The following is a 25,478-nucleotide window of genomic DNA, read 5'->3' on the forward strand; positions in this document are numbered from 1 at the left end:
TTACACTTACTATGGCATAACTTTCAGTTTTCTTTTATCTCTTCAGTCAGTTAACTTTACATGTCTAACACAGTGCTGTCCAATAGGCCTTTTTGCAATGATAGGAATGTTCTTTATCTGTATTGTCCTTTGTGGTAGCCATCAGTCATGTGTAGTTATGGAGCACATGAAATATGGCAAGTGAAACTGTGGGACTAAGTTTTTAATTTAATTAAATTTAAATTTAAATAGCCACAGGTGATTGGTAAGTACTCTGTTCGGCAGTGCAGAGAAGACATCTGTTTTCCTATTTAGGTACATGCTGATCCCTTAGATGTCTATTTTCAGTTTTACTGTCTCTTGAATTTAAGTTCTTCTGAATGTTATTAGTAGCAATGACATGGAAACTTGGGAGATTGCTTCCTCATGGGCTGCTCCTCAGTTGATAAGGAAACAGCTAAATTAATGTATAACTAATTTATATAGGAATAGGTCTGTCTTTGGATGCATAGAGAGTATATTTATAATGTGATATCTTGGAGAAAAGTTACTGAGAAATCACCTTTTTGAATAGGAATATATTAAATGAGGCATAATAAATGCTATAATAAATTTTACTCTATTCTTCATATATAATATACTTTACATGTTTGTTATGAGTTATTTGTAGGTGCCTACTGTTTATTGAATAAGTGAATGTTTCTGTTATACTCTTGGAAAGTTTTATGTGCTGAGTGCGATATTGTTACCCTTTCAGAACCGGGGCCATCCTGTCTCGGCAGCATGCTTATGCCTGTCCAGGAGACTGCCTGGGAAGAGCTCATCCGCACTGGCCAGATGACACCTTTTGGTACCCAGATCCCTCAGAAACAGGAGAAAAAGCCTAGAAAAATAATGCTCAATGAAGCATCAGGCTTTGAAAAGTATTTGGCAGATCAAGCAAAACTTTCTTTTGAAAGGAAGAAACAAGCTTGTAATAAAAGAGCAACTAGAAAAGCTCCAGCCTCCATCATGTCTAAGTTGAGCCCCTCGACACAAAATAGAAACAAATCAAACAAGAAAAACAAAGTTCTCTTGAAAACAGATAAGCGCTTGAAGAAGCACATCAGGAAGCTCCAGAAGAGGGCTCTGCAGTTCCAGGGGAAAGCGGGATTGCCCAAGGGGAGGAAGCCCCTGGAGTCTGATGTGAGGACCAAGGCAGAGGCAGACTCTGAGAGTGGAGAGTCTGAGTACCTCCCCCCAGAGGAGGACGAAGATGAGGACGAGGCCGATCAGGTGGGGGCAGGCCTGTCTGCACATGGCACTGATTATGAACTGAGGCCTGTGCTCAAGGGCCGGAAATGGCAGAAGAAGGTCCCAGTGCAGGAGATTGATGATGACTTTTTCCCAAGTTCAGGGGAAGAAGCTGAAGCCACAGGAGGAGGAGGTCGGAAAGTAGTGAGGTGCCAAGACGATGGAGACGAAGATTGTTATAAGCAGCGGTTAAGGTCAGTCTGCAGTGGTTGTGATCAGATTGACTGACTGCTTTATCTTAGGTGGCAAGCTTATTAATACGTAAGCATTCTAGATGCAATTTAATGCATTAGATGCAGAGATTGCATTAGACACAGACTTAGCCTGCCGGCAACAGTGCAGCCCCTGAGTCCTCAGTGGAGCTGGCCCTAAATGCTTGTACTTCCAGATCTTTTCTCAGATTTGGAGACAAGACTAAGATGAAAAGCTTAAGGGAAGGGCTAGGGCAAGAGGCTTCAGAGGACTGAAACGTGAGCTGAGGCAGCCTTTACGCTGAGTAGTCCCCCTGGAGTGAGGGTGAGGAAAAGGAAGAGGTACAGTTAGGTACTGTTTGCTGGGTGGGGGTTTTCATTGTTGTTTTTCCTTTTAAAGCAGGAAAGTAATTTTAGAAAATTTTCCCTCAAAAAGAGCTGAAATTTAAGCTTTGGCATATGAAAGAGTAAGCTTGCTTTCTTAAATCCCTCCTTCCTTGTCGAGGAAATAGTCACCTACAGAATTAGAAACCGCTGTCATGCCAAAAGCATACTTTGTGTGCATAGCATACCTTCCTTTTCACTGGCATTTTTTTTTTTTTTTTTTTGCTGGAGACTGACTTTGGCTTTTATCTCCATGAGTTTGTCAGAATATGATGCGAGGGAGATAAAAGGGAAGGTGGACATGCAGGTAACATGAAGTCAGAATTGAGTATCACCATGTTTTCTGTGAGCCAGGAAAAATGACCCATACATGCAGGCCTCCTCCGTGTCCCGCTGAGCACTAACTGAGCTGCCTCTTAAGTCTCCTGCATTGACTCACCAGGAACTCCAAGGCCATCAAAGGGAAAAGAGGAATCTCATTACTTTTTAAATATTTAATATTGGGATAGCTTTTTCTCAATCCTCAACAGTTTTTTCTTCTCAACATGAGGAAACCTAGTTTATTGTATTCATTGTAGCTTTCCACTGGCCTTCACAAATGAAGGTTGTCTTGATTTTTTTTTTTTCTGATATTTAGAACTGCCTCTGACCCATGTCCAGACTGCCACAAACATTCCAGAACCTTTTCAAAGTAGATGTGGCATAGTTCTTTTAAAAAATAATCTGAGGACCTGTGACTTAAATCCAAGTCTTCAGAGCTATTGTGCTCACATGCCGGTAGCACCTTACATAGTGATACATAGTTAAAGAGTGGTTTCTGTTTCTTATTGCTCACTGCAGCTTTAGTCACTGTGCACATCTGTGAAGGTGTTTGAGGAATGTTGCACATACTCTTGAACAATGAGCAGCATCGGTCTTTCTTAACTACTGCAGAGAATTAATAAAAGTGTTCATCTCAACGTATTGATTATAAATGGAGCAATATATATTCTTCCCATCAAATTGGGTCAATATTAAATATATTTTAAGTGTATCAGTATTTTGATCAAGAGCAATTTATTTTGATTGAATTTTAAATTTTGTTTTAGTTTAATTTCATGGCAATAAGTTTTTCTTAATAATGTTAAGACTATGAAACAATTTATTACTTCCAAAGCCATATCATAAGCCAGTTTTTTGCTAAAGTTACACTAAAATCTCAAATGAATTTCAGAAATATCAATAACTCTAATTGCCACCAAAATATGATAGCTCTTAAAATTTCATAGCTACAGTTATTAAGGCTGTTAAACTGCAGATATCCACTTTGAAATGCTTATATTACATTTCCTTGGGTGCTCTTCAGATTAGGGGGTGTTAAAAGAAAGTAAAATGCTTAGGATTGAGAAACATATTAAGAACGTGTTAGAACTCTCAGTCACTCTGTGCTTTGTTACTTCTTGTTGCTGATCTTTGTAGATTGATAGAAATGGTAGTGGCATTTCTTTGAGTGAAGAAAAAGACCTTTAGGATAGCTTATCTTAGCAGTGGTTTGATGACAGATGATCAGAATAAAGCCATATAGTTTACAACCTAGAAAATGAGTGTTTTTTAGTGGTTAGAATTTAGGAATATATACCCAGGCTAGGCACCTTTTACTTCACTTAACAAATACGTATTGGTCATAGTCTGTTAATTGCAGTGCTCTTTTTAAACTTTGGAAGTGAAAGTGGACAACTAGAATCTCTCCCCTTTATTCCCTCAGCTTGAGAGTCATAGGCCTTTCATTAGCTCTAGGTCCGTCCTAATTAGGTATCTTTGTTTTAGCTGATACTCAGTGGGAATTTCCTATATAGCCTAACATTTTTTGGAACTAGGCGATAGCACTCGGTATCCTACTTTCTCTGATTTGTCCAAGACCTCAGCTCAGTCAGTGGAGTTTTAACCATTTTTTAAACTGGGTGTGTGATTTCCCTTCCCACACGTTTGTCCTGCCACCTTTTGTGCAACCTAATTGCATGTGGAGACTGGCTCCTTGTTGGTGGTCAGCCTCTCTGTTAACATACAGGATGGACAGGCCACTGCTTAGAAGTAAATGTTCTGTCGGTTTTTATTCATGTCAGTGGTATGCAGGTTTTATAAAACATAAAGTATTTTTTAATTTTAATTTTGTGCTACCAGAGTTTCCATTAGGGTAAGGCTCTCAGTTGTGAGGTGTAGCTCTGAAAATACACTGCTGGCTTTAGAAATTTCTGGCTTGGAAGCTCCAGGAGCCAAATAAAGACTTAATAGAGCTAACACACATTTGGTGTTTCAATGATATGTGTCCCTAGTGAGCACCTATGTACCACTTACCTAGTCCAGACCATATGGCCAGGATAACCCAGAGTGGCCCAGAAGACTAAACGTCTCCTTGGACCTCTCCCCTTCAGGGTGATAAATATCACCAGTACCTGTCCCCAGTCCTTGTTATCTCACTATTGTGGATTCACTGCCCTGTGGAGATGTGAGGTCAACTCCTGTTGCTTTGTCTTTGCTTCCACGGCAAGCATGCGTGTCTGGTTTCTAGGATTGGCTTTGAAAGTTCTGGCAAAGACTTGCAGTCTGTTAGCCGGTGTGGGCCCAAACAGGACATAGGCAAGTGTGAGGGGCATAATGAGTTCAGACTGAGGCATGTGTGGAAGACTTTGTGGAGGAAGTCCACCCAGTGCAGGGCTTTGTCTGTTAGGTAGCTCACATATGTCGATGGACCTTATGATGCAGGTTAAAATCTTTCCACACTTGCCCCCAAAATTGAGCAGGAGAGAACTTGCTTTGCTTTGGAGGCACATTATTTCCTCAGGAGTCTATTTGGATTGCCTTGGAGGTGGGTGTGGTAGCCCTGCAAAGAGGCCCAGTTTCTAAGCTGTCCGTGTTGGGACAGCGAGGGCACCTGGACTTCACCTCGCCTGCCAGCCCTGATCTCTGGGGAATGGTAGTCTATTCAGGGGCAAGTCGAGGCCCTGTTTGGGTCTCTGGGAAAGAGTGCCACAGCCCCTCAGTGATGTGTGTCATGGGCACTGGGGGAGCTAGCAGCATTTGTGCCAGCTATCTGCCAGCCTTGAGACAGTAAAACAAAAAATGTCAACAACTCTCACCCCTTTCTCCAGCAGTGGTCAGCCCCGCTTGGGCAGGCTGTAGCACATAGATCAGGTTCCATCCTGAGTGAGAGGAGGAACTTCAAAGATTTTGTCTCCTCTTGATGGCAGGACTAGGGTTAGCATTTATCATTTGACTTCAACCCATACACTGAGGCTCTTAATTCTAACTCCATTTGCCAGCTGGTTTTGTACAAGTCGCTGCCTTAACAGTCTGGGCTTCCTTGGTAATGAGGAGAGACTTGTTACCAAGGAAGCACAAAAGCGTCCCAGCAAAGTGTCCCAGCCCACAGACTGGTCCTGCAGAATCACCAGGAGCCCGCCACTGGAGCTGCTCATTTAGGAAGTCTAGCGGGGGCTACCGGGTACTTGTAAGGAGCTTTTCCAGGTGGTTCTGATGCACTGTCAAGTTTGGGAGCTACTTGATGTCTATAAGTCAATTTTATATGAGACTGTAGCTTTCAGCCAATTGGGTTTGTATGCCACTTTCTCTAAAATCCACTTTTATGTGCCCCTCACATTTGTGTTTACGCAGGAAAAGGCCTAGACAGGAGCCTCAGGGTCAGCTCATTCAGCTAAATGCTGTGCTGAATGTAGCAGAATGCAAAGGATTACCTGTGTCAGAACTGCCTGGGGAGCATCCTCAGAGGGCGGGTGCCTGGGCTTACCCCAGGAGCCGAGTAGTGTGCTTGTGCTCTGAACAAGCTCCTGCTGTTTCTGAGTGGAGGTTGGCGGCATTCTTGATTGTTGTAGGCCCTTGTTTAGGAAGAACTGTGTTCCTATTTAGGAGATCTTTGAGGAGGCTGGAAAGAATTGTTGGTAAGCATGTTGGGGTTTTAGAATGTAATGATTTTTTCTCAGTCCAAAGTCAGCATAGTATTGATTCTGGGATAAATCCCCAACACACCCCTAACTCCAGTCAGTAAAACACAGTAGAGTTCAGAAACACTCTTCAGTAGATAGTGCCTGAGTCTCCTCAGATGATCTGGCATGTTGGGCTAAGCTGCTGAAATCGATATGAGCTGGTACCTTGGCATGGTTTGAAGGTTCCCACCTCACCTTTTAGCACTTCTGATGATTCCTTGTTTTTTTATTGTAAAAATATACTATTAAAATGAAAAAAAACTATCTATACCTGTATCTTTGATCCTATATATACAGATTTTTACATTGTTACAATTATAGTAGCTGTACAAACACTTTATCACAAAGTTAAGAGGTAGAGCTGAGATTTGAAGCCAGGCAGGGCTGTCTGTTTCCTTTCATTGGAGAGGTTGTGTGGAAGGTGCACTATTTAGGTGTGACCACAAGGTGGTGCCAAGAATCAACATGTAGCTGCTTCTATCTCCATGGCTGGAAACCAAACCAAAAACCCAAGCCTGGGATCTGGCAGTTGGGTAAGGATATGGGAAGATGGCTAGGGAATCTAGAAGAACTGATGAATATGGTGTGGATGAGGATAGAATTTGCTTCATGGTCTGGTGTAACCTGAAACTGTAGTCATGGTGCCTGCTTATATAACTGGTTTTTAATATATTTTTGATCCTAAAGATTTTTCTTTTCTTGGGCTCCATTTTTTTACTTTATTTTTACATGAATAACTTTGAGTTAACAAGGGTCACTGGGCTTCTATGGCCAGGGGCTAGTTGGGTCCTGGTTTGGAGGATTTGCACAATTCTGAGAAGGGGCAGTGTAAAGTAAGGCAAATCTTCACTGAAGCCAAAATGTTTTTGTTATTTTCGTTATTATTTTAGTTATACTAAGTTTTCATTTACATTGTCAGAGCTAGGGCTCAGACCGTTCAAACCCATTGTATAGACTGGGTCCCCAGACCCGTCACATGCAGGTCCATGCTAGGTAATTGGGAAAGATTCCGGGAGCTGTTGGCGTATGACATGAGCTCAGTCCTCAGCTTCCTCAGTGGCAGCAGCTTACAGGTCTGGCGGTGGCAGATGGCCTTGCAGAAGGTCCCAGGGGCACTAGCAGGAGCAGCCTCCAGCAGCAGTAGTGCCCTCCCCTGCCCCCCCCGGGAGTGGGAGGTGCCGTGGATCAGATCCACTCATCCTTTATATTTAAGTCCATAACCCAGGACACCTGGGTTATGCACAATTACACTAGACAATAACCAAGGAACACCTGAGCACACGTGCCTGTTTACATCAAATGTTCAGCAAAATTCTGAACATCTGAATGGCCCTGACCATTTTCCTATATTTCCCCAACAGGCAGGCTGTAGCATTTTCAGATGCTGAGAGGGGTCAAGCCAAATAGGAGAAATGTTGAAAAGAGTCTTGTGTATTTGGAAAGTTAGAGGCCTCAATGGGCTGAGCAAGGGTGGCATGAAGGGTGGTGTATAAGAACGACAATAGCTAACATGTTTGAAAGCTTACCAATTGGTGGTGCTTCATGTTGTGTGGGTTAATTGGTTTAATCTGCACAGCCTCCTAGGTGATAGGAACCTGAGCCCAGAGAGATGAAGTCATTTGCCCGAGATAGTAGTCAGCGGAGGAGCCTGGAGAAGGAAAAGAGGTCTGAAGGTGGTTTGGGGCAGGTGGGAGCGATCTAGAAGCTTAGTATGCTGAAGTCTACTCAGCTGAGCATTGCCTCAGTGACTGGTTTCACCTGTCACTTGATGGGGACCAACTCCATGCCATCATTGGTTTGTCCCATTCCTAGCCTGAAATGCCACCATGCCTCCATAACTGTAAGGAAAATATAGGAAAATGATCGGGGCCCCTTAGATGTTCAGAATCTTGCTGAGCATTTGCTGTAAATATCCGCGTGCACCCAAGTATTCCTTAGTTACTATCTAATGTAATTGCGTATGGGCACCCAGGTGTCCTGGGTCATGGACCTAAGTATAAAGGACTAACGGCTTGATACATGGCGCTTCTTGGGACATTCCAGGAGGCCACTAGGGTGGCTGCTCCTAGCTCTGAATAAGTCCTAATATTTTTTTTTAATCCATGGCTCCCAGGATATTTTCCTATTATCTAGCTTGTGGACCTGCATGTGAAGGGATTGTGATCCAGTCTGTACAATGGGCCTGAGGGGTCTGTGAACCCCTAGCTCTAGCAATACACTCCAGAACCACTGCTCTGCTGGCGCCTGTCTCCATTTGTCTTGATGGAGCCTCTTTCTCTTCTTTTTGCCTAGAGCCTGTTTGCAGTGGAATAGTTCCCTGTCTGTCCTTCGGTCACATCTTTGTTGACACTGGATGAGGATTCAGCGATTTTAGGCCATATTTAAGCAGAGGCCAAATTAGATGGTAGAGCTTGATTTGCTTGTACTTTTTAAAAAGCCCAAATAACTTGACCTCTGGAAATCTGAATTTAGTGAAGTTTAATCTAGATTTGATCCAGAAACCCAAGTATAATGAAGATTGTCCTTATCTTCTCTTTTTGGTAGTTCATTTGTTCCGAAGAAATAAGCCTATGTTCTTTTTTTTTTTCTTCTAGGAATCTATATTTTTTAAAAAAAGAAAAACTTACTCCCTTACGGATGTTTTCTTAGCGAGCACATTGACTTCTTTGAAATGACAAAGCCGAGACACAAATAAAGACTAATTCTGTTTCCTGCTCCACGCACACCTTTCATTCTCTGCTCTGTGCATAATTGTCTGCATCAGTCTTAATTTACTTTGTGAGATCTGGACAACTAACTGAGGGTGTTTCATCTGCTTGGATGTGCCAATTAAGTCCACCCAGATAGACCATAAAAAGGCAGATAAGAAAACTAAAACACTGAGTATCTCAATTTAGCAAATTAGTTTAATCTGTAAGGGATTCTTAGCTGTCTGAAATAGAAAACCTATTGCACTACAGAAATACAGACTATTAAATACCCAGTTTGGTTCCTGAATATATTTTTAAAAATCAAATTGTACTCCTTGTGCTTCTGTTGTAGAATTTTTTTTTATGGCTATTGCAGTAAGTGAAGAATGATCCTGAAGTTGCAGTTTCACTCTGTATTAAGAATGATTTAACTGTATGATGTGTGGCTTTTTCTTTATAGTCAGTGCAGATTTAAACTGCTCTGGGCTTGGTGACCCTTGCAGCATAAAAATATAAAGCAGAGCAGTGAGGTCAGTTTTGAATTTCAAGCTCCTCAGTATGTGACTTCCTTGAAGGTTTTGAGAGGACATGTTCATTTTACTAATATACAGTCTCATGCTACTAATATTAGACAGTTCCCATTAATAGGTATATTTTGTGCCTTTTGTGGATTGGTATAGCCTGCTGTGAACATCAATTTGTCTTGTATTAAATGTGTCTTATGTGGGCTGGCTGGTTAGCTCAGTTAGTTAGAATGTAGTGCTGATAACACCAAGGTCTAGGGTTTGATCCCCATACCAGCCATCACCGAGAACAAAAACAAAACAAACAAACAAAAAGAAAATAAGTGTGTCATATGTGATTGTTCAGCCCAGATTACCTGTAGTCAAAACTGATTTTACTGTTACCTGGAAAGGCTTGCAGGTGTCTAGTGAAGAGTGAGTTTTGACTTACCCTTCCCAGTGTTGATGTGCGAAAGGAATCATGTTATTGTACAGAAATGAAGGCAATCTTTCCCCTCTTTAAACCTTAGCACTGACATTTTTTTAAAGACAAAGTTTAGGTTACCCTTTTAGAATCTGGTTTGCCCTTGCCCAATTGTTTTCATTATGTGGCATTTAAAGAGGTGATTATTGACCCTTTGGCTGGCACTGAGTTGGGAGATACTTTTTGAGAGAGAGTATGTAACAGGTAGGAGTACAGACTAGATCCCGATTGTCTGGGTTTGAATCTTTATCACTAACTCACTGGCAATCTTGGGCAGGCTCCTTTATATCCCCCTGCCTGCCTTTCTTTAACTGTAAAAATAAAGAGAATAACAGTAGCATCTGTTTCATTGGGTTGTAAGGATTAAATGAATTAATAAATGTGGAATACTTAAAACGTGCCTGACATAAAGGTGAGCATCAGTGACTGTCGTTTTTACTTAGTATTTGTCTTGACTGTAAGTTTAAAATACATGCACATATGTATGTGTGTATAATCTGAAAATAAAAGTTGTCCAGCTCTAGCTGACTTAGTTTAAGGAGGCACTGTACAGCTTAGGGGTTAGATTGCACAGGCCGTGGAGTTAGAATGCTACAGTCTCACCTCGTAGGCATGAGATCTTGTGTATCTCTTCATCTGTGAAATGGGGATCATAGCAGTACCTTCCTTAAAAATGATAGGAAGATTATAAAAGGTAATACAGGTAAGATGTTTGGCATACGTCAGGCACTCAAATATTATGGCTGTTCCTGTTTGCCACATGAACAAGCTAAAAGTTATGACAGATGTTCCATCAGGCCAGTAAGACGCTTGAAAAGAGTCTGTGAGAACCCTGAAGAAGAGCTTATAAATACTGGACATACAATATGTGAAAAATTGCCCAGTGAGAGGCAGTTTAACAATTGGTAATAGTGTACACAGCCAAATCATTAGCTGTTACAAACTTAGTTTTATTGATGTTATATTTTTTGTACCTTTCGTACATTTTTTGTTAATATGATTAAGGCTCACTTAGTGATAAAAGTATCTGTATGATTATAAGTACAGGATCAAGTTGGGGAGAAATAAAATATTTCTCCCTCGAACACACTAGGGGGCACTAGACATCTGTCCAGGGGACACTGAAACTTTGCAGCCTGTTTTTTGGTTCTAGGTTTAGGTAGGTCAAGATTACTCTCTGGTTCCTAGCAGTTTTTTCCTAAGGTAGATGTACCAGATCCTTCTCTCATGTCTCTTCTTGTGTCTTCTTTTCTTACGGCTTGATTTCCAGACTCCTTGCTTGGTGGATGCATAGGATGTCATGCCCAGAATGTCCTGTGCTTCTTAGCTGACCAGTAGGGGGTGGGGCACATGCTAGTCTTCTGTGTTGGGAGGTGAACTTACTTTTGCCTGCTCAAGAGTGCAGTAGGTGTTTTGACATTTTTATTCACATTTAACCTGCAATTAGACTTTTTCTATTTTACCTTTTTAAATAATCTCCTGCTGGTAACTATAAGGTAACACAGGATATTTATGTAGTTTCTAAAGTCTGTTGTGCATATATCATCTTATTTAGTCCTCATCAGAACACATTATTTGGCTCATTTTGTGGTTGAGGAGACCACAAAATGCAGAATGCAAAAGGCAGCAGTGTTAATTGATGTTTTCTGAAGTTTAGGCCTCCCCTTCCCTGTTAAAAGGCCTGTACTGCAGCACTGTGCCTACATCTGGTTTCACTTCTCAGTGACTGTCTTAAATCTGTGTTTATTACTGGCTTCTCCTCTAGTGGCTGCCACTGGAGTCTGACAGGGGCTGTAGAAGTTAGACACCCCCCCCCCCCGTGAATATCACACTCACTTCGGTTTTTTTTTGATACCTGCTGTGATTGTACATATATGGATTAAAGAAAAAAACAAGTGGGAACATCAAAAGCCTTATTTTCTTCCTAGTAATATAAATATAGTTTAGGGTTAAACTTCTTTTTCCTTTTATAAGAAGAATTCTTTCATAAGAAGTTGGATCTCTTGCCCAGCCTTTCCCGCCTGGTCCTGGGGAAGCTTGGAACCAACTAGCTGGTGTGCAGAAACCAGTCTCCTTACAAAGGGGGTCACTGGTGAACCCAGATAATGGAGCTCAGGCTTGAAAACAACTCACAAAATTTTAATTTTATTTTTATTATTCAAAGTAGTGAGCTTTCCCTCTACTCCACTTTGTTGTTGTTGTTTTTGTTGTAAGATTCTAAATTAAGAATTTTTCTGACCTGGCAGTGGCCCTTTGCCATGGGTCATCCTTTGTAGTGGAACCTTACCCATGTTTGCCTGGAGGATGGAGCTAGGAGCAGTGCTCTCAGTCATCCGGGTAGACGGAGTAGGAAGTGCAGCAGGAGGCGGGCTCTAAAGGAGTAGGACAGGGACTTCCTGGAACCCATGTCTGGATGACCCACTGTGACCATTTTCAAGCCACACTTCTCTGTGTGTCTTCTGTATCCCTATCCCAATTCTGAACTTTGTCATTCACTCGGCACTTAAGTGTCTGCGTGAGGAAGGCAAAGGGCTTTGTCTGTAGTGATGTAAACATGGCTGACACTGTCTTCAGGTGGCTCTAGTCTAATGGGGGAGGCAGATATGGATTTCACAATGTGCTATCACTTGATGGGCACTGTAGTAGAGACCCCAGGTGTGCCCACAATATTATAGGGTTGGGAGGGTGCTTGGACAATTGGTCACCTAACTGACTGGTCAGGGAAGGCTTCTTGTGAAAGGAGGTGCTCCTTGAGTGGAGGTCTGAAGGGTCCGCCTCATGTGTGGATGTGTGTATTGGGGAGGGAGGTTGGGCACAGTGCAGTTGCACAGAGTTGACGAAGCCACATGCAAGCCATGGCATGATGGCAGCTAGCTGCGTTTTTCTGCTTACGTATTTTGAGCATCCTTGGAATGCTGGAAGTTCTTCTAAAATAAATGAACTTTAAATGGTGGCAGCTAGCTCTCAGGTGTATTCTTAGAGTTCCATGACAAGGTGCCCCCAATAGGTTACAACTGGAGGAAGCATTGTTCCTGGTGCAGTTCAACTGGTTGTGCTGGGTCCAAGTTGCTTCTGACAGATAATTATTGCAATATTAGCCCCAGGCCCCACAGCCTGGGCCAGGTTCTCACTCCTGTACGAATGCAGGGAAGCCAGGGAGTGTTTTCTCTGTCTGCATCTGATTGGAATTGTACGTTTATGTTTATTCCTGGCTTCTCTTCTGAGCGGCTGCCTGCGGAGTCGACAGCGGGCTGAATCTGGCAGTCAAGTGAGGAATTAGAAACGTGGCCAGTGAACACCATGCCTGCTTCATTTTAATGTGGCTGCAGCTGTGACTATTACATGTGTGGCTTTTTTAAAATGAGAGGATAGAGAACATGAAAAGTTATTTCTTTTCTAAAGGTAAATGTTGGACTTTTGCTTTTTCTCAGTTAACTAAACTATTTATCGAGATAACAGAATTTAAACATCTGGGGGCCATTTCTAATTTTTAAGATTTCAGCTCACTTGGGCCCAGATCTTAACTTTGCCCTGCCCCCAGCCAATTTAAGTCATCCTGTATCTATTTTTTGTTACTGTCATATAAAAGACTGCCATACTTCGTGACAGCTTACTGTTTACAAATTTGTGACAGAATTTTTAAATTGAGGTATTCCGGCAGGTACCTTTTGAAGGTGAGGTGTCTTTACTATTGTGGTCGTATTACTCATAATAGTTTATTGAGTATCTATTGACAAACTCTCACAGTTTTTGTTCAAATGTATGTGTTCAGGCAGTGTGTGAAACACTGGTGCGCTGCATTAGCACATGCAGATTGGGTTGGACTGTATATTGCCTCTGTTTTCTCCTCTTTAAGTGAACTTAGGACCTGCTGCAGGGCTGTTGTGAGAATTTCAGCGGGTGTATATCATTAGACATTCTTTTAGCACATCTTGTATTCTAGGCACCGTGCCTAGTGCTCTCCATGTGACACCTTGTTTAATCCCCTAAACCCAGGGAAGCAGGTGCTGCTCTTCTCCCCATCTCACAGTGGAGGAAACTGAGACGCTAACCAAGTGAAGTTACTTGCTGAGGGTTAAAGAGCTAATCAGTGGCCACAGGACTTGATTCTAGCCATTCGAAGCACAGACTTGAGCTTGGACCTGTCCTTCTGCATGTCAAACTCATTGTACTCATATGGCAAACTCATTGCACATACCCGCCCTTTATGTCTGCTGGCCGGATAGAAGGCTTAGCGTGCCAGGCTACAGGACATGCTGGTTAAACGTGCTACAGAGAGCACCTTTATGACTCAACAGCACTTAGTATGGGAAGGTGAATTTGGCCTTTCTCCAGCCTGTCATGTGCCGGCTCACTTCTTGCTGACCAATGCCTTCAGGCTGCACTGCTTTGTGGGTAATCCTTAGGTAGTCAGCTCTGTTTTGGCAACAAGCCACGTGAAGAAGTATTGCTATCTATAACAGAAGCATCTCTGAGACTGAGCCACGTGTGCATGTGGTTTTATGGCCCTGGTATTTTCTGTCTCTAATATGTATGTGTGATTCTACTGGGGCGATTTATCTTCACAAGGATACAAATACTTGTAGGTAATAATGATTTTCCCCCACCACCTTTAGTCATCTTTTAGCTAAACTGAATAAATGTTCGGCCCTTTTCCTCTCTCTTTACGAAGCGGAAGGTGCTGAAATGCAATCATTTCTGCAGTGGCTTATGTGGTTTCCTAGGTGCTGAGTTCTGTGGCGACACGATGCCTACATATTTTAGGAAGGAGGGAGGAGGAGGAGGAAGCTGAAACCCTGTCAGTGCAGAGTGATGTGGTGGGAAATTTAACAGCCACAACGATTTGCTGGCTAAGTCTAAGGAAATAGCCATCATCTGTTAGTGAAGTTTAGTATATGATACTCTTGCATGGAAAATATTTATTGATCTTGTTTTGCCAAACTTCTAAGGCCAATATCTTCTGGTGTTTTTATTTCTCTTCCTGTAAAATTGTCTTTGAGGAATTGCAAAATGAAGTATTTTTAAATGGCTTTTTTATTTTTAAATCATTTTTGTGATTCTTATGAGTTTGTGCTATCCACAAATTTGCTAATTACAAATAATCCTTTGTTATGCAGATGTTTGGTTTCGAGCTCTGAAAACAAGAGTTTGGGTACCAGGGAGGGTCTCATGATCTGAAACTGCCTGATTGCTAAATTTAAGAGAGTGGGTAGCAAGAATTTAGATATGTACATCAAGAAAATTTATGTACATCTTTTCTGACAGTAAGGGATACCTGTATACGAGGGTTTCATAGCCTTGACACTATTGACATTTGAGACCAGGTAACTTTTTACTGGGGGGAGGCATGGTTTTGTGTGTTGTAGGTCATTTAGCAGCATCCCTGGACTCCACCTGCAAGATGCTGGTAGTTCCCCCAGCTCCCTCTGCAGTTGGAACAACCAAGTATGTCTCCTGGCATGTCTCCTGGAGTGGGGGTGAGGGGGCAAAATTGTCCCCTGTTGAGAACCACTGCTGTATACCAGTGCACTTAACTAGCTTTGTAAATAACTTGAAACTCAGGAGAATACAAAGACTATCATAGCCACCTAGAGATTCTTTATTTTGTCAATTGCATGGAGATAATTTTTAAGGAAGAAAAATGCTAATACAAGAGAGGAAGAGATTGCTTTTAGAAGTTAAGCTAAAAAAAAGGACAGTACGTTTTTTATATAAAAGGCTATCACATTAAACTTTATGGTTAGATGGTAGCTATTTCCTTAGACTCAACCATATACTGCCTCTTCCATTTGCTGTTCCCTGGAAATTGTCAACAGTGCTTCATTGATCTTATTTATAGGTTCTCTTACTACTCTGCAGTGCAGTTTCAGATCACCAACTAGTGCTTTCTTATTGATCACAAGTAAATTTCAGCTAACCCTTCCTTTTGTTTGTTTGAAGAGTTGGAATTTTCAACAAAGCAAGAATTTATCAGAGAATGTGCTTTAAGGTCCACGAGCATCTACCTGGATGGGGTTGCCTGTCACTCTAGAGTTGGCCTCTGGGCTGGTTTTGCAATGGATACTGGAAAACATACCATACCTCTAACTTGGCAGTGTGTACAATATTATCCTTTCATTTTCTCAGACATTTTCTATTATTCATGCATAATCAGTGGCACACAAATGCCTTCTTATGTATGTTGCTGCTGTCGTTCCTTTCCTGTGAGCTTTTTAGTTTGAAGGCATTTATCTTTATTATTACTTTATTCCATTTCCATCATTTTGTGAAATTCAGAGTGTCAGTTGCATGCATGCTAAAAAAAATCATCCTTTAATTTTGAAAGTAAATAGAATTTGAGGCTATATATACCAGGGTCCATTATAGTTATGTTAATGCAAAATCAGTCCGGTTAAATGGCTGCACCTTCCCCACAACCTTGCTGTGTTGCTAAGACTTTCAGATCTTTAGATGACTGACATTTCTTCTGTTAAACATACATGGTATCATCCTTCCCTTCAGAAATATAAATGTGCACCTTATTTTATGTCTGAACATCATCACATTACTAAATTCATAAGTTAGGCTTTCTTCAGTGAACACATTCTTTCTCTGTAGTATAATTGTCAGTACGTTTATAATGTTGATACCCTCCCCCGCAAGTAAGTAATCTGTAAGGTGAATCTGATATAGCAATTTTGACCAAAAATTTGCTTGTATGTTCAAGATACAATGCAGTTTTATACTATGATTATCATATGTTTAGCGCAGAAATAATAATTATAAATAAAATCTATTTTTTGTTGTACCGTATTGCCACTTTGGAGATACTAAGTTATATTGAAATTTTCACTGAATCTTTTCTAGAACTAGGTATTCATATGTTTTAGGAACTAACATATGTGTGCCAGAAGAGGAGCATGTACTTTTGATAATGAAATGAGACCCTATAGAAATATTTCTAGAGCAGCTGTAATAATTCAAATAAGAATTGAATTGAGAAGGCATGAAAAGAATTGTTTTTCTTCTTTGAATGGCAGTGTTTTGGGTAATGATGACAGCAGAAACCTAAAAGACCATTCAAATTTGCCTGTCTTTTCCTGTGCATGATCTAGAACTATTTTAATCAGTCCTGTAATCAAAATAATGGAAATATTTTTTTATTTTCATGGTAGGAGATGGAATAAACTGAGGATGCAGGACAAAGAGAAACATCTGAAGCTAGAAGATGATTCTGAGGAAAGCGATGCCGAATTTGACGAAGGTTTTAAAGTGCCGGGTTTCCTATTCAAAAAGCTTTTTAAGTATGTGTCATGTGTTCTGTCCTTTATACTTGTCATCTCAAGCCACTGTGTATAAATTAACATTTTAGGAATTACACAGTAGTTACCTGTGGGCCCTTAAGGTACTTGCAGCAATTTATTGCAAATACAGACACTGTCAAATGAAATTTTAGCCACATGCTATTCATTAAAATTAGAGGATAATAAATTGACTAACGTGCGCATTGGGTATGTTTGTAAACTGATGACTCTATGTGGACCTGTCTCAGCAGACTAAAAGCAGCACCATTTAAAAGCCATCTATGCTGAAATTTTTTTGTTCTTAATAATTTTAAGGGACCAAACCTCTAATTTCTTAAATCAGATTAATTTAATAAGAGTTATATATGAAAATCAATACTAGGGAGGTTTTTTTTTTACTTCTATGTGGAAATAAAAAACTGCTGAGATGATTTTCTGAGTGTCTTATATTGTACCTGAGGGTATAATACTTTTGAGCTGACCAAATATGCATCTAAGTATTTTATGTAGGTGTTGTTCTGATGTCAAAGGCAACACCTTGAGGATAAAGTTGCTATTTGAAGATGACTGAGTTTCGTATGTAAAGTGGCTGCATGTTGCAGGTGACCGACATGGCCTGATAGATGCACGCTCATGGTCTATGGGTGTGGCCAGTCTCCTGAGATGAATATAAATAGTGAGGAATGTTTCAGTCTCATTGCTCCTGGGATTTACTTAACAAGATGCTTTTGGGATGGAGGCTTCTTAGATGCACATAGGAAGTTAAACCATTAAATAGCTTCTTTCTGTCTCTTTTGTATCATTAATTTGAAGTTGGTAGCAGGATGCAAACTTCTTTCTTTGAGATGATTATGTTTAATCTCGTTTATAGATTCAGCTGTCAGCCATGCCTAAACTTGTAAAAGGTGTCTACTCAAAAATAGCATGCTCTTTATATTTCTTCTCAAAGAGCTTATGTTATAGTTTAGTTATTTATGCCACTACACCTGTAGGAAGCCTGAGTCCTAAAGCTGTGAAGTTGCTTGACTGGGTTGCCATAACCGGACAGAGGAAGAACTGTGCAGAAGTTAAAATCTGAATCTCTAGTAATTTTTGCAAAGAAATCATTTTATAGCCCAGAGAGGTAGCTGTTTTGCTCATGGCTTCTCCCCAATGAAAATTAACTATGGAAGGGTAAATAAGACAACATTTATTGGCAACTCTTTTTATTTTCTCTAAGATGATTGCTTGTTGGAGAGCAGGCCATGTAGTATCAGTGTTGTATGAGCAAAAAGAATACCCAAATTATAGATTAAAATGATTTAATGACAGATACTCTACATGTGTAGTAAGTGATTTGGCAAATAACCTCAAGAATCAAGTAGAGTGTGCATTTTTCTATAAATATCATATTTTCTAGCAAAGAAATTTCACAGTTAATAGAACCAAACTTTGCTTACTAAGAGTATATCGGATTCAGTGTATTGACTATTAACTCTATAGTAGTTAATAGAAATACATATTTGTTTGTTTTTTAATCAGTCTTAATTACACATTCCTGGAAAGTGTTTGTGGTTCTCATCTGTACAAAAACAGGATTTTAAATACTTTGTAAGTGTTACAAAACTTCTGTTCATTTTCTCCTGAAAAAAAAAATTAATAGAATAGATAGTCTCTATTTTTCTTTTATGATTAAGTTTTAGCCAGGCCAATTTAATTTTTGACTGTAGATATATTTTTACTGTATTTACTACATTCTGTAGAATTGAATTAACAGGGTATATAGTTGTACACAAGGGAGTCAGAAGGTACAATTATCCATTTAAGTGCTATTTTCTGCAAGATAATTTTTAACTTTTAAATTTCTGTTTTGAAAGTTTGCCCAGCAAATGCATTCATGTGTATAATTTAGCAGTCACATGACAGACTTCAATCTTTTGACCTTACTTTCCGTCACACTAATATATGCAATCTTGGGTTAGAGTCACAGTGGCAAGATACACCAGTCATGTGTGGTTATTTTATGATGCTTCGGTCCCGTGGGGATAGCAGAGTAATTTCATGACTCTTGTATAATAGTTTATAAAATCTTTAACTTTTCCTAAAGAGTAATTTTTAATGCTTTTCAAAAGTTTCAAAAACTAGATTCTATAACCTGCTTTCATCTAAACTATGTAATTCTTATGCAGTGCCTATTATTAGGAAGGTAAAGCAACAAATCCAAAGTCAGTTAGTTTAATTTCTGCTGGAACTAGACCCAGGCCCCTTAACTGCTCATCCAGCAGTTTCCTTCAACTGAAGTCTGAGGATCTTCCTGTGTTGTGGGTGGAAGGAAGGAGCCACTCTTGCTGTCTTTGGACACTGTCCCTAGTCATTCTTGGGAATTTCTGTGTAGAGATGTGAGTTACAGGGCTGCCTAGTAGATATTTTTTCTTAGGTTATTTCTTTAGTACTAGTCATCTTCTTGTAAACACGCAATCATGTGCTGTTGGAAAGCCCTTGGAGGATAGATTTGTAGAAGAGGCAATACCTAGCACATTGTTGCCACCTCTCCTGGGTCACAACAAATGTAGATGTGCTAACTCCCTCCTGGGATTCCAGACTGGTTACCATTCCTTTCATAATTTCTTGATTGCTGCTCTCCAGATTCTTACCACTTTAAGTTAATGGGCCCCAAACAAAGTGAGGCATTGGACTCATGTTGGATGGAGGCAGTGTGGTGTAGTGGTAAAACTCCAGAATGACCACTGGGAGATTTTGGTCCCTGCACAGGAGGTGATCCCATAGTTGTTCTGTACATCAGTACAAGGAGTTTGATGGACTAGAAGGTAGTGATTCTGGAAACAAACTGTGCATCAGTTTTTTTTGAGAACATTTTAGAGTATGTCTTTTTCAAGAGCTGAGATTATTACAGCGTAGCTAGTTTGTGAACCAACTTTTGTTCTAGACCAGTGTTTCTCAACCTTGGCACAATTTACATTTTGAGCTGAATAATTCATTGTTATGGGGACTGTCCTGTGCGTTGTAGGATGTTGAACAGCATCTCTGGCCTCTCCCCCTAGATCCCAATTGCACTTCCCCAGTTGTAGCAAAAATGTCTCTAGACATTGCTAAAGCTCCCTAGGGAGCAAAATTACTCCCAGTTGAGAACTACTGGTCTAGATTATTTCCAAATTGGAATCACTTTGGAATCATACAGTTCTGGATTTCAACTCTGGTTTGCCTAGTTTTTCTAGCACTGTGACCTTTGGCACGTTACTTTATCATTCTGAGCCTTTGTTTCCTAACTAAAATATGCTGCTGATCTCCTCTGTGCAGGTTGGTTACGAGGCTCTATCCAAACCACCTGGCCTAGTGCCTTCCGGAAGTAAGCTCCTTAAGTGGTAGCCATTATTCACTGATTACATACCACATATTTGTGGAACTTGTCCTTCTTCCCCAATTAAATGATCTTATGTCCATGATAGACTTCATTGTGTTTTGATTTTTAGTCCTATTCTCCAGGGTGCATATCCAGAGTGTATATTATGCTTAGCAAGCCTAATAAGCAGCAAAATTCTCAAAGTTTTCCTTATATGATAGGTTATAACAGCAATAGCTAGAGTTAAGCTTCTAGAATGGATTTGAAAAATATAGGGGGAAAGTTAATTAGGACATATTTACTGAGAGGAGATTAAATAAAACCAGCTCAACAAGGACTGAAGTCCAAAATTAGATTTTAGGGAGACATACCAGGTACCAAATAGTAAATATTTGGGTAGTAAAACAGTAACAAAAACACCTTCTTTTAAGGTGGGTAGCTCAGCCTTGGTATTTTTTTTGAGGAAAGAAAATTATTTAGCTTTCATCATCTTTTAAGTGGTTTTTGCTTTAAATTTTTTAACTTGGCATATAATCTTCCTACCATTCCATGATGTTGTCTTTCTTTCACTCTGAAAAATGTTTTTGCTCTATTCCATTTTTTAAAGCTTCATTTTTAGATTATAGATTAAACAGGCCATTGATGGAGAAAGGAAAATACCAAATCCTATTTGGTGGGGAAGGACATACATTATTTCTCTTTGACCCGTATTCCTTATTTAAAATTTTAATAGCTCTGATCTTTTTGTACCTATGATGAAATCCCTGAATCAATTTCTGCTTTAAAATAAGACTGTATTGTTGAGTCTTTAAAATGTTCTTTTTTTGCATCTGCTAGTAATAGACAGAATCATCTAATGTGTACTAATTTTGAAAGCAGCCCTATTATCAAACTTGTTTATGCCTTAAAATTTAATTTAATTTTTCCTATAAAAAGATAATATGATTACCAAGTGACTTTTCAACAGTAGAAGTTGTAAATTGTGGTGTTCTCTATCCTGCTTTTTTGATGCTATTCAGATTGAAAAATGAACATAAATTCCTCTTTTTTGTAGAGAAATTAATGGATCTAAAAATATTTAGGATTTTTTTTTCCCAGAAAGAGAGTGAATAAAAGATGATGTTTGTGCTTGTTTAGCAAGCTATTTCTAATGCTGAAAAAAGAAATGAATAGTCTTTAATTACCCCATCTATCAGTTTAATTAGAAATGTGTTAACATTCTATAAAGAAAAACTTGTGATTTTATGCCCAGGTGATCAAAAATGTATGACCTTGTAAATATAATACTCATGTAAAACAAATATCCAGCATGTTTCTCTGACTGGTACTAGAAACTAGCCAAATGATTAATTCATGAGCACTTTCTGTTATGATCTGTATTATCCACCGTTTGCCATTTTCTCTTTTCTTGTTGGTATTTGTTGTTGTAGGTACCAGCAGACAGGTGTTAGGTGGCTGTGGGAATTGCACTGCCAGCAGGCAGGAGGAATTCTGGGAGATGAAATGGGATTGGGCAAGACCATCCAGATAATTGCCTTCTTGGCAGGTCTGAGCTACAGCAAGATCAGGACTCGTGGTTCAAATTACAGGCAAGTGCTCCTCTGCAGACTGTCAGTCTGTGGAGCTCAATTAATATTTCATCAGATGTATTGCTGTGGAGGAGGGTCTTGTGAATTATTGATGACATTTCAATTACAATATTCCTTTAATTCTTTTAGTGGGGGACATCAAAGGAAAATTTTTACGAGACAATGGAGCTGTAGGGCAGGAGAAATTAAACATGTAACACTTTTAATGAATTCCAGGCATCGATGCTTCATTTTGCAGATGAGCCCCACTAGATATTTTGGGTCAATACGATGTCTAAGGTTAGCCTCTACAAATGGATTGTTTACAAACTCAATTATGTTAATATCAATAGTTTACACAATATGGAATTTTAAATTAGACATAATATCTTTAGTTCCATTTATTAAATTTTACATTAAAATATTTGTTTTGGCAAGAGACCAGGTGAGCATTACAGTAAGTACAAAGTCTATTCATGGGGAAAGTTGGAGCTTTGAAGAATCCATTCTCCCTAATTTCCTTTATAATCAGTATGCATGACAGCATTTATAGATAGCTCTTTTTTCTTTTTTTGAATGAAGTTGCTTGTCTGCTCACTATGCTTTCTGCCCTTCATCCAGTGTTTATGAATTTTATATAAGTTCTAAGGCCAAAGCCTAATTTACTATCTAAAATGATAGAAAACTATATTTAGATTTTAATCTTTATTCTCTTTAGAACTTTAAATAAACTATTAAAGCTTTAGTGTTCCAAAAAAATAAGCATTTAATCTGTTCAGTATGGTAGGGCTGAAATACTTTATCTTGAAAAAGTACTGTGATCATTTCCATATTTAAGCTGTAAATTGGTTTTATGGAAGTCAGCATTGGTAAAAATATTGCTAGGTAAATTACGTATGATATTTAATCTTGAACCCAGATAATCCGAGAGCTCCTTTTGTTTTAATAGGTTTATCTAATGAGTAACAATAAGATATTTACCAGGTGGTTATGTCCTAGAAACCTCAAGCACTCATATGATTTGGAGATCCCTTTAAAATAGTGTCGATGTGCCTGAAGTCAGCAACTGCAGGAAGTTATTCTCCTATAGTGCAGTTCATTGGAGAGAGATGTTTAGTAGGGAGCGAAATATGAACCATAAACTGTTGAATAAAGAACTTTTTTTTTGTCTTCAGAGTTTATTGTTTTGTTTTTATCTCTCACTCATTAATTTAGCAGATCAACACTTCTTGTGAGGAGTGTTTGAAATTTTAGAATATTTTAGAAATTCCAGTTGCATTTATGTAGATATAGGAAGGGGAAAAAACATTTGGCAATTTTTAAATGCTAAGTATTTTGTTATTGTTACAAGGAAGCTGTGTTGAAGCAGAGGATTTTCTTCACATATTAGTATTCTTTTTCTTACGTTTTGCCTGGAAACGTGAAAACATTTCAGCCCAAGGAAAAAAGCAAAGTTAAAAATGGGTATTTAATGTTTTCTTATCTATGACAGTCATTAGCATTTAAAAATATGCTTCCTCTATTTGGTTGGCTTGGTTTCTCTGACTGTTGGGCTTTTTTGATAACTAGAATGCCCCAAATGGCCCCAAATGGTTTCTGGGATTGTCTTTCTTTCCTTAAATGATTTCTGGGACTTTCTTATCTCCCATTCCTTTTTTTCCCTTCCCTTCCTATTATTATGAAACTTATGTGGAGTCTAATATTCTGGGCCTAGGAAACCTAAAGTCTTCCCTGCAGTGTAATTCTGATCTAAAAATTAAAACGTACTCTCTTGAGTGGTGACAGTCCTACTAGGAGTGAAGTCAGGGTGAACAACAAGCAGCAGCTATAATCAATTAACTATCAGCGCTCATATCCTTTTTTCCATAATGAAGTAGTGTGGCATACTGGACTGTAGCCCAGATTATCTTTATTAAAATGGTACTGGTAAAGTGGCTTTGGAGAATGTGGTAATATATCAGCCAGACAACTGGGCTCTTTCTTCATGAACAGAGGTGTACTGAGGAGCTTGGTCCCCCCAACTTATATGCCAGAGTGAATTGGATAGCATTTTTCTAACAGTTTTCTAACCTGTCCTCCTCTGAAACTAGATGAACTTGGAGTTTTCCTCTATGTGTATGTCCTAAAGAAAAATAGTCAGTCCTTGAGGTCAGATGACGTGTGAGGTGGCGTGGCTTCATTGGCTTTGTAAGCCTCCTCAGCACTCCTGCAAACTCTGGATTTGGGGGCCCTAATTTGAGATGGTCTCAGTGTTCCAATTTTAAGGTTCATGAATGTTGAAATGGTGTAAGTCTCTGTGACAGGAGAAACTACATGGTAAAAGATGTTTGGTTGATTGTTTTTTTAAATGTATGTTGTATGGGTGTGTGCTTTTAAAAGAGGGAGCAGCATATTACAGGAGGTTAATAAAAATCTCCACTGCTTGTTGTGTTCCCAGTTCCCAGTGGATACTCTACTTTTTTTCACTTTGCCATTCATATTATAATGGTAGGCCCCTGAATTTTATGATAGAGAGGAAATAAGTTATTTACCTTTCACATTTCATTTAATACTGAAAGTCTTGGTTATCATGTAGTTAATTTCTAATGAAGAAAAAATGTCCTGAAAAAGTTAATAAACTTTCAAGGGCAAATATTTTACTTTGTAATTCCTGGTAAATTCTAGGCTATGACTATCTGGTTTCTATCCTGCAGGTTGAAATATTTGGCTAGGGAGCTATTGGCTTGTCCTAAATTCATTAGGTAATCAATGATGATAAAGATGAGAGGAATTTAGACATTTCTGTGCTCCTCTCACTGGTATTGAGGATTGAAAAGGCTGGTTCAATTGATGTGACTATTAATGGATTTGATTGCCCCTTCTGTGGTCCAGGAACAACCTAGATCTGCTCCTAGATTTCAGCTCAGCGTGGCAATCTCCATCTTCTAATGGAGAACGACAGAAATTACAGGGCATAATAATGCTGGATGAATGTTCAGCCAGAAGAACCTTGAAGGACAAAGTATGAGTCATCAGTGTAGCTGTTTGCAGAAGGCATATTATAAAAGAGAAAAAAATGCCGTATAACCTGAAAAAGGATGTGTATTTATGCATGCTTATTTGAGTGTGAGCTTGTTTTTAAATATTTTAGACAGCTTTTAATTGGTTGTTTCCTAATTTCTGCTAAGTGCATATTGATGAGAACTCCTTTATTTCTCTGGGAGGATAGAAAGAAGTGGGCACATTTAATACCTGTAGAAAGGCATGCTGTCACGGAAGGGACCAGGGTAGAGTCCCGCTCTCCCCAGGGAGTTTGGGGGGCACATGTACAGGCCTCGCCCTTGGTGAGGAGCACAGCTTGGGAATTCTGTAGGAAATATCAGAGTCTACTGTAGCCTCTGGCTTCTTGTAGTCTGACCCTTTCTACCCAGCCAGGGAACAAGGACTCTAGCAGGAGGCGGGGAGAGTTTAGAAGTGGACAGAGGCATTTTGTCATGTTGGGGAGTAAGGGTAAGCCTCATCTAAGTCAGGGCTTCACCAAAATCTCATTGTTTTTCTGTTATAACTACAAATTAATTTTCAGTTGTGTAGAAGATAAATTTTAATATTTCAAGCACTGTGATTTACTCTGTTATTTAAAAAAATTTTTTTTTAAGTTCAAGAATCATTTATTGAGCTGTAGCAAGAAAAATCACTCATCATATTCCAACTTGGAAATAATATCTTCTAACATTTTGACATATTTTCTTCCTACCTTTAAGAAAAGCTCTCAGTTAGTAAAGCCAGTGTTTATTAATGAACTGC

The 25,478-nt window shown here is 39.4% G+C and overlaps 1 protein-coding gene across 3 annotated transcripts in view; it reads left to right on the plus strand.

Moving 5' to 3' along the window:
• Positions 1-25,478, plus strand: part of ERCC6 (ERCC excision repair 6, chromatin remodeling factor) — a 78,026-nt gene that overhangs the window by 13,993 nt on the left and 38,555 nt on the right. For all 3 annotated transcript variants that reach the window (XM_063085845.1, XM_063085844.1, XM_063085846.1), the window contains exons 5-7: positions 737-1,466; positions 16,659-16,787; positions 21,558-21,716. In XM_063085845.1, the coding sequence (XP_062941915.1) occupies positions 737-1,466; positions 16,659-16,787; positions 21,558-21,716 (1,018 nt within the window). The remainder of the gene's footprint in view (positions 1-736; positions 1,467-16,658; positions 16,788-21,557; positions 21,717-25,478) is intronic.

The sequence above is a fragment of the Cynocephalus volans genome, chromosome 2 (genome assembly GCF_027409185.1).
Source record: "Cynocephalus volans isolate mCynVol1 chromosome 2, mCynVol1.pri, whole genome shotgun sequence".
Taxonomy (NCBI): Eukaryota; Metazoa; Chordata; class Mammalia; order Dermoptera; family Cynocephalidae; genus Cynocephalus; species Cynocephalus volans.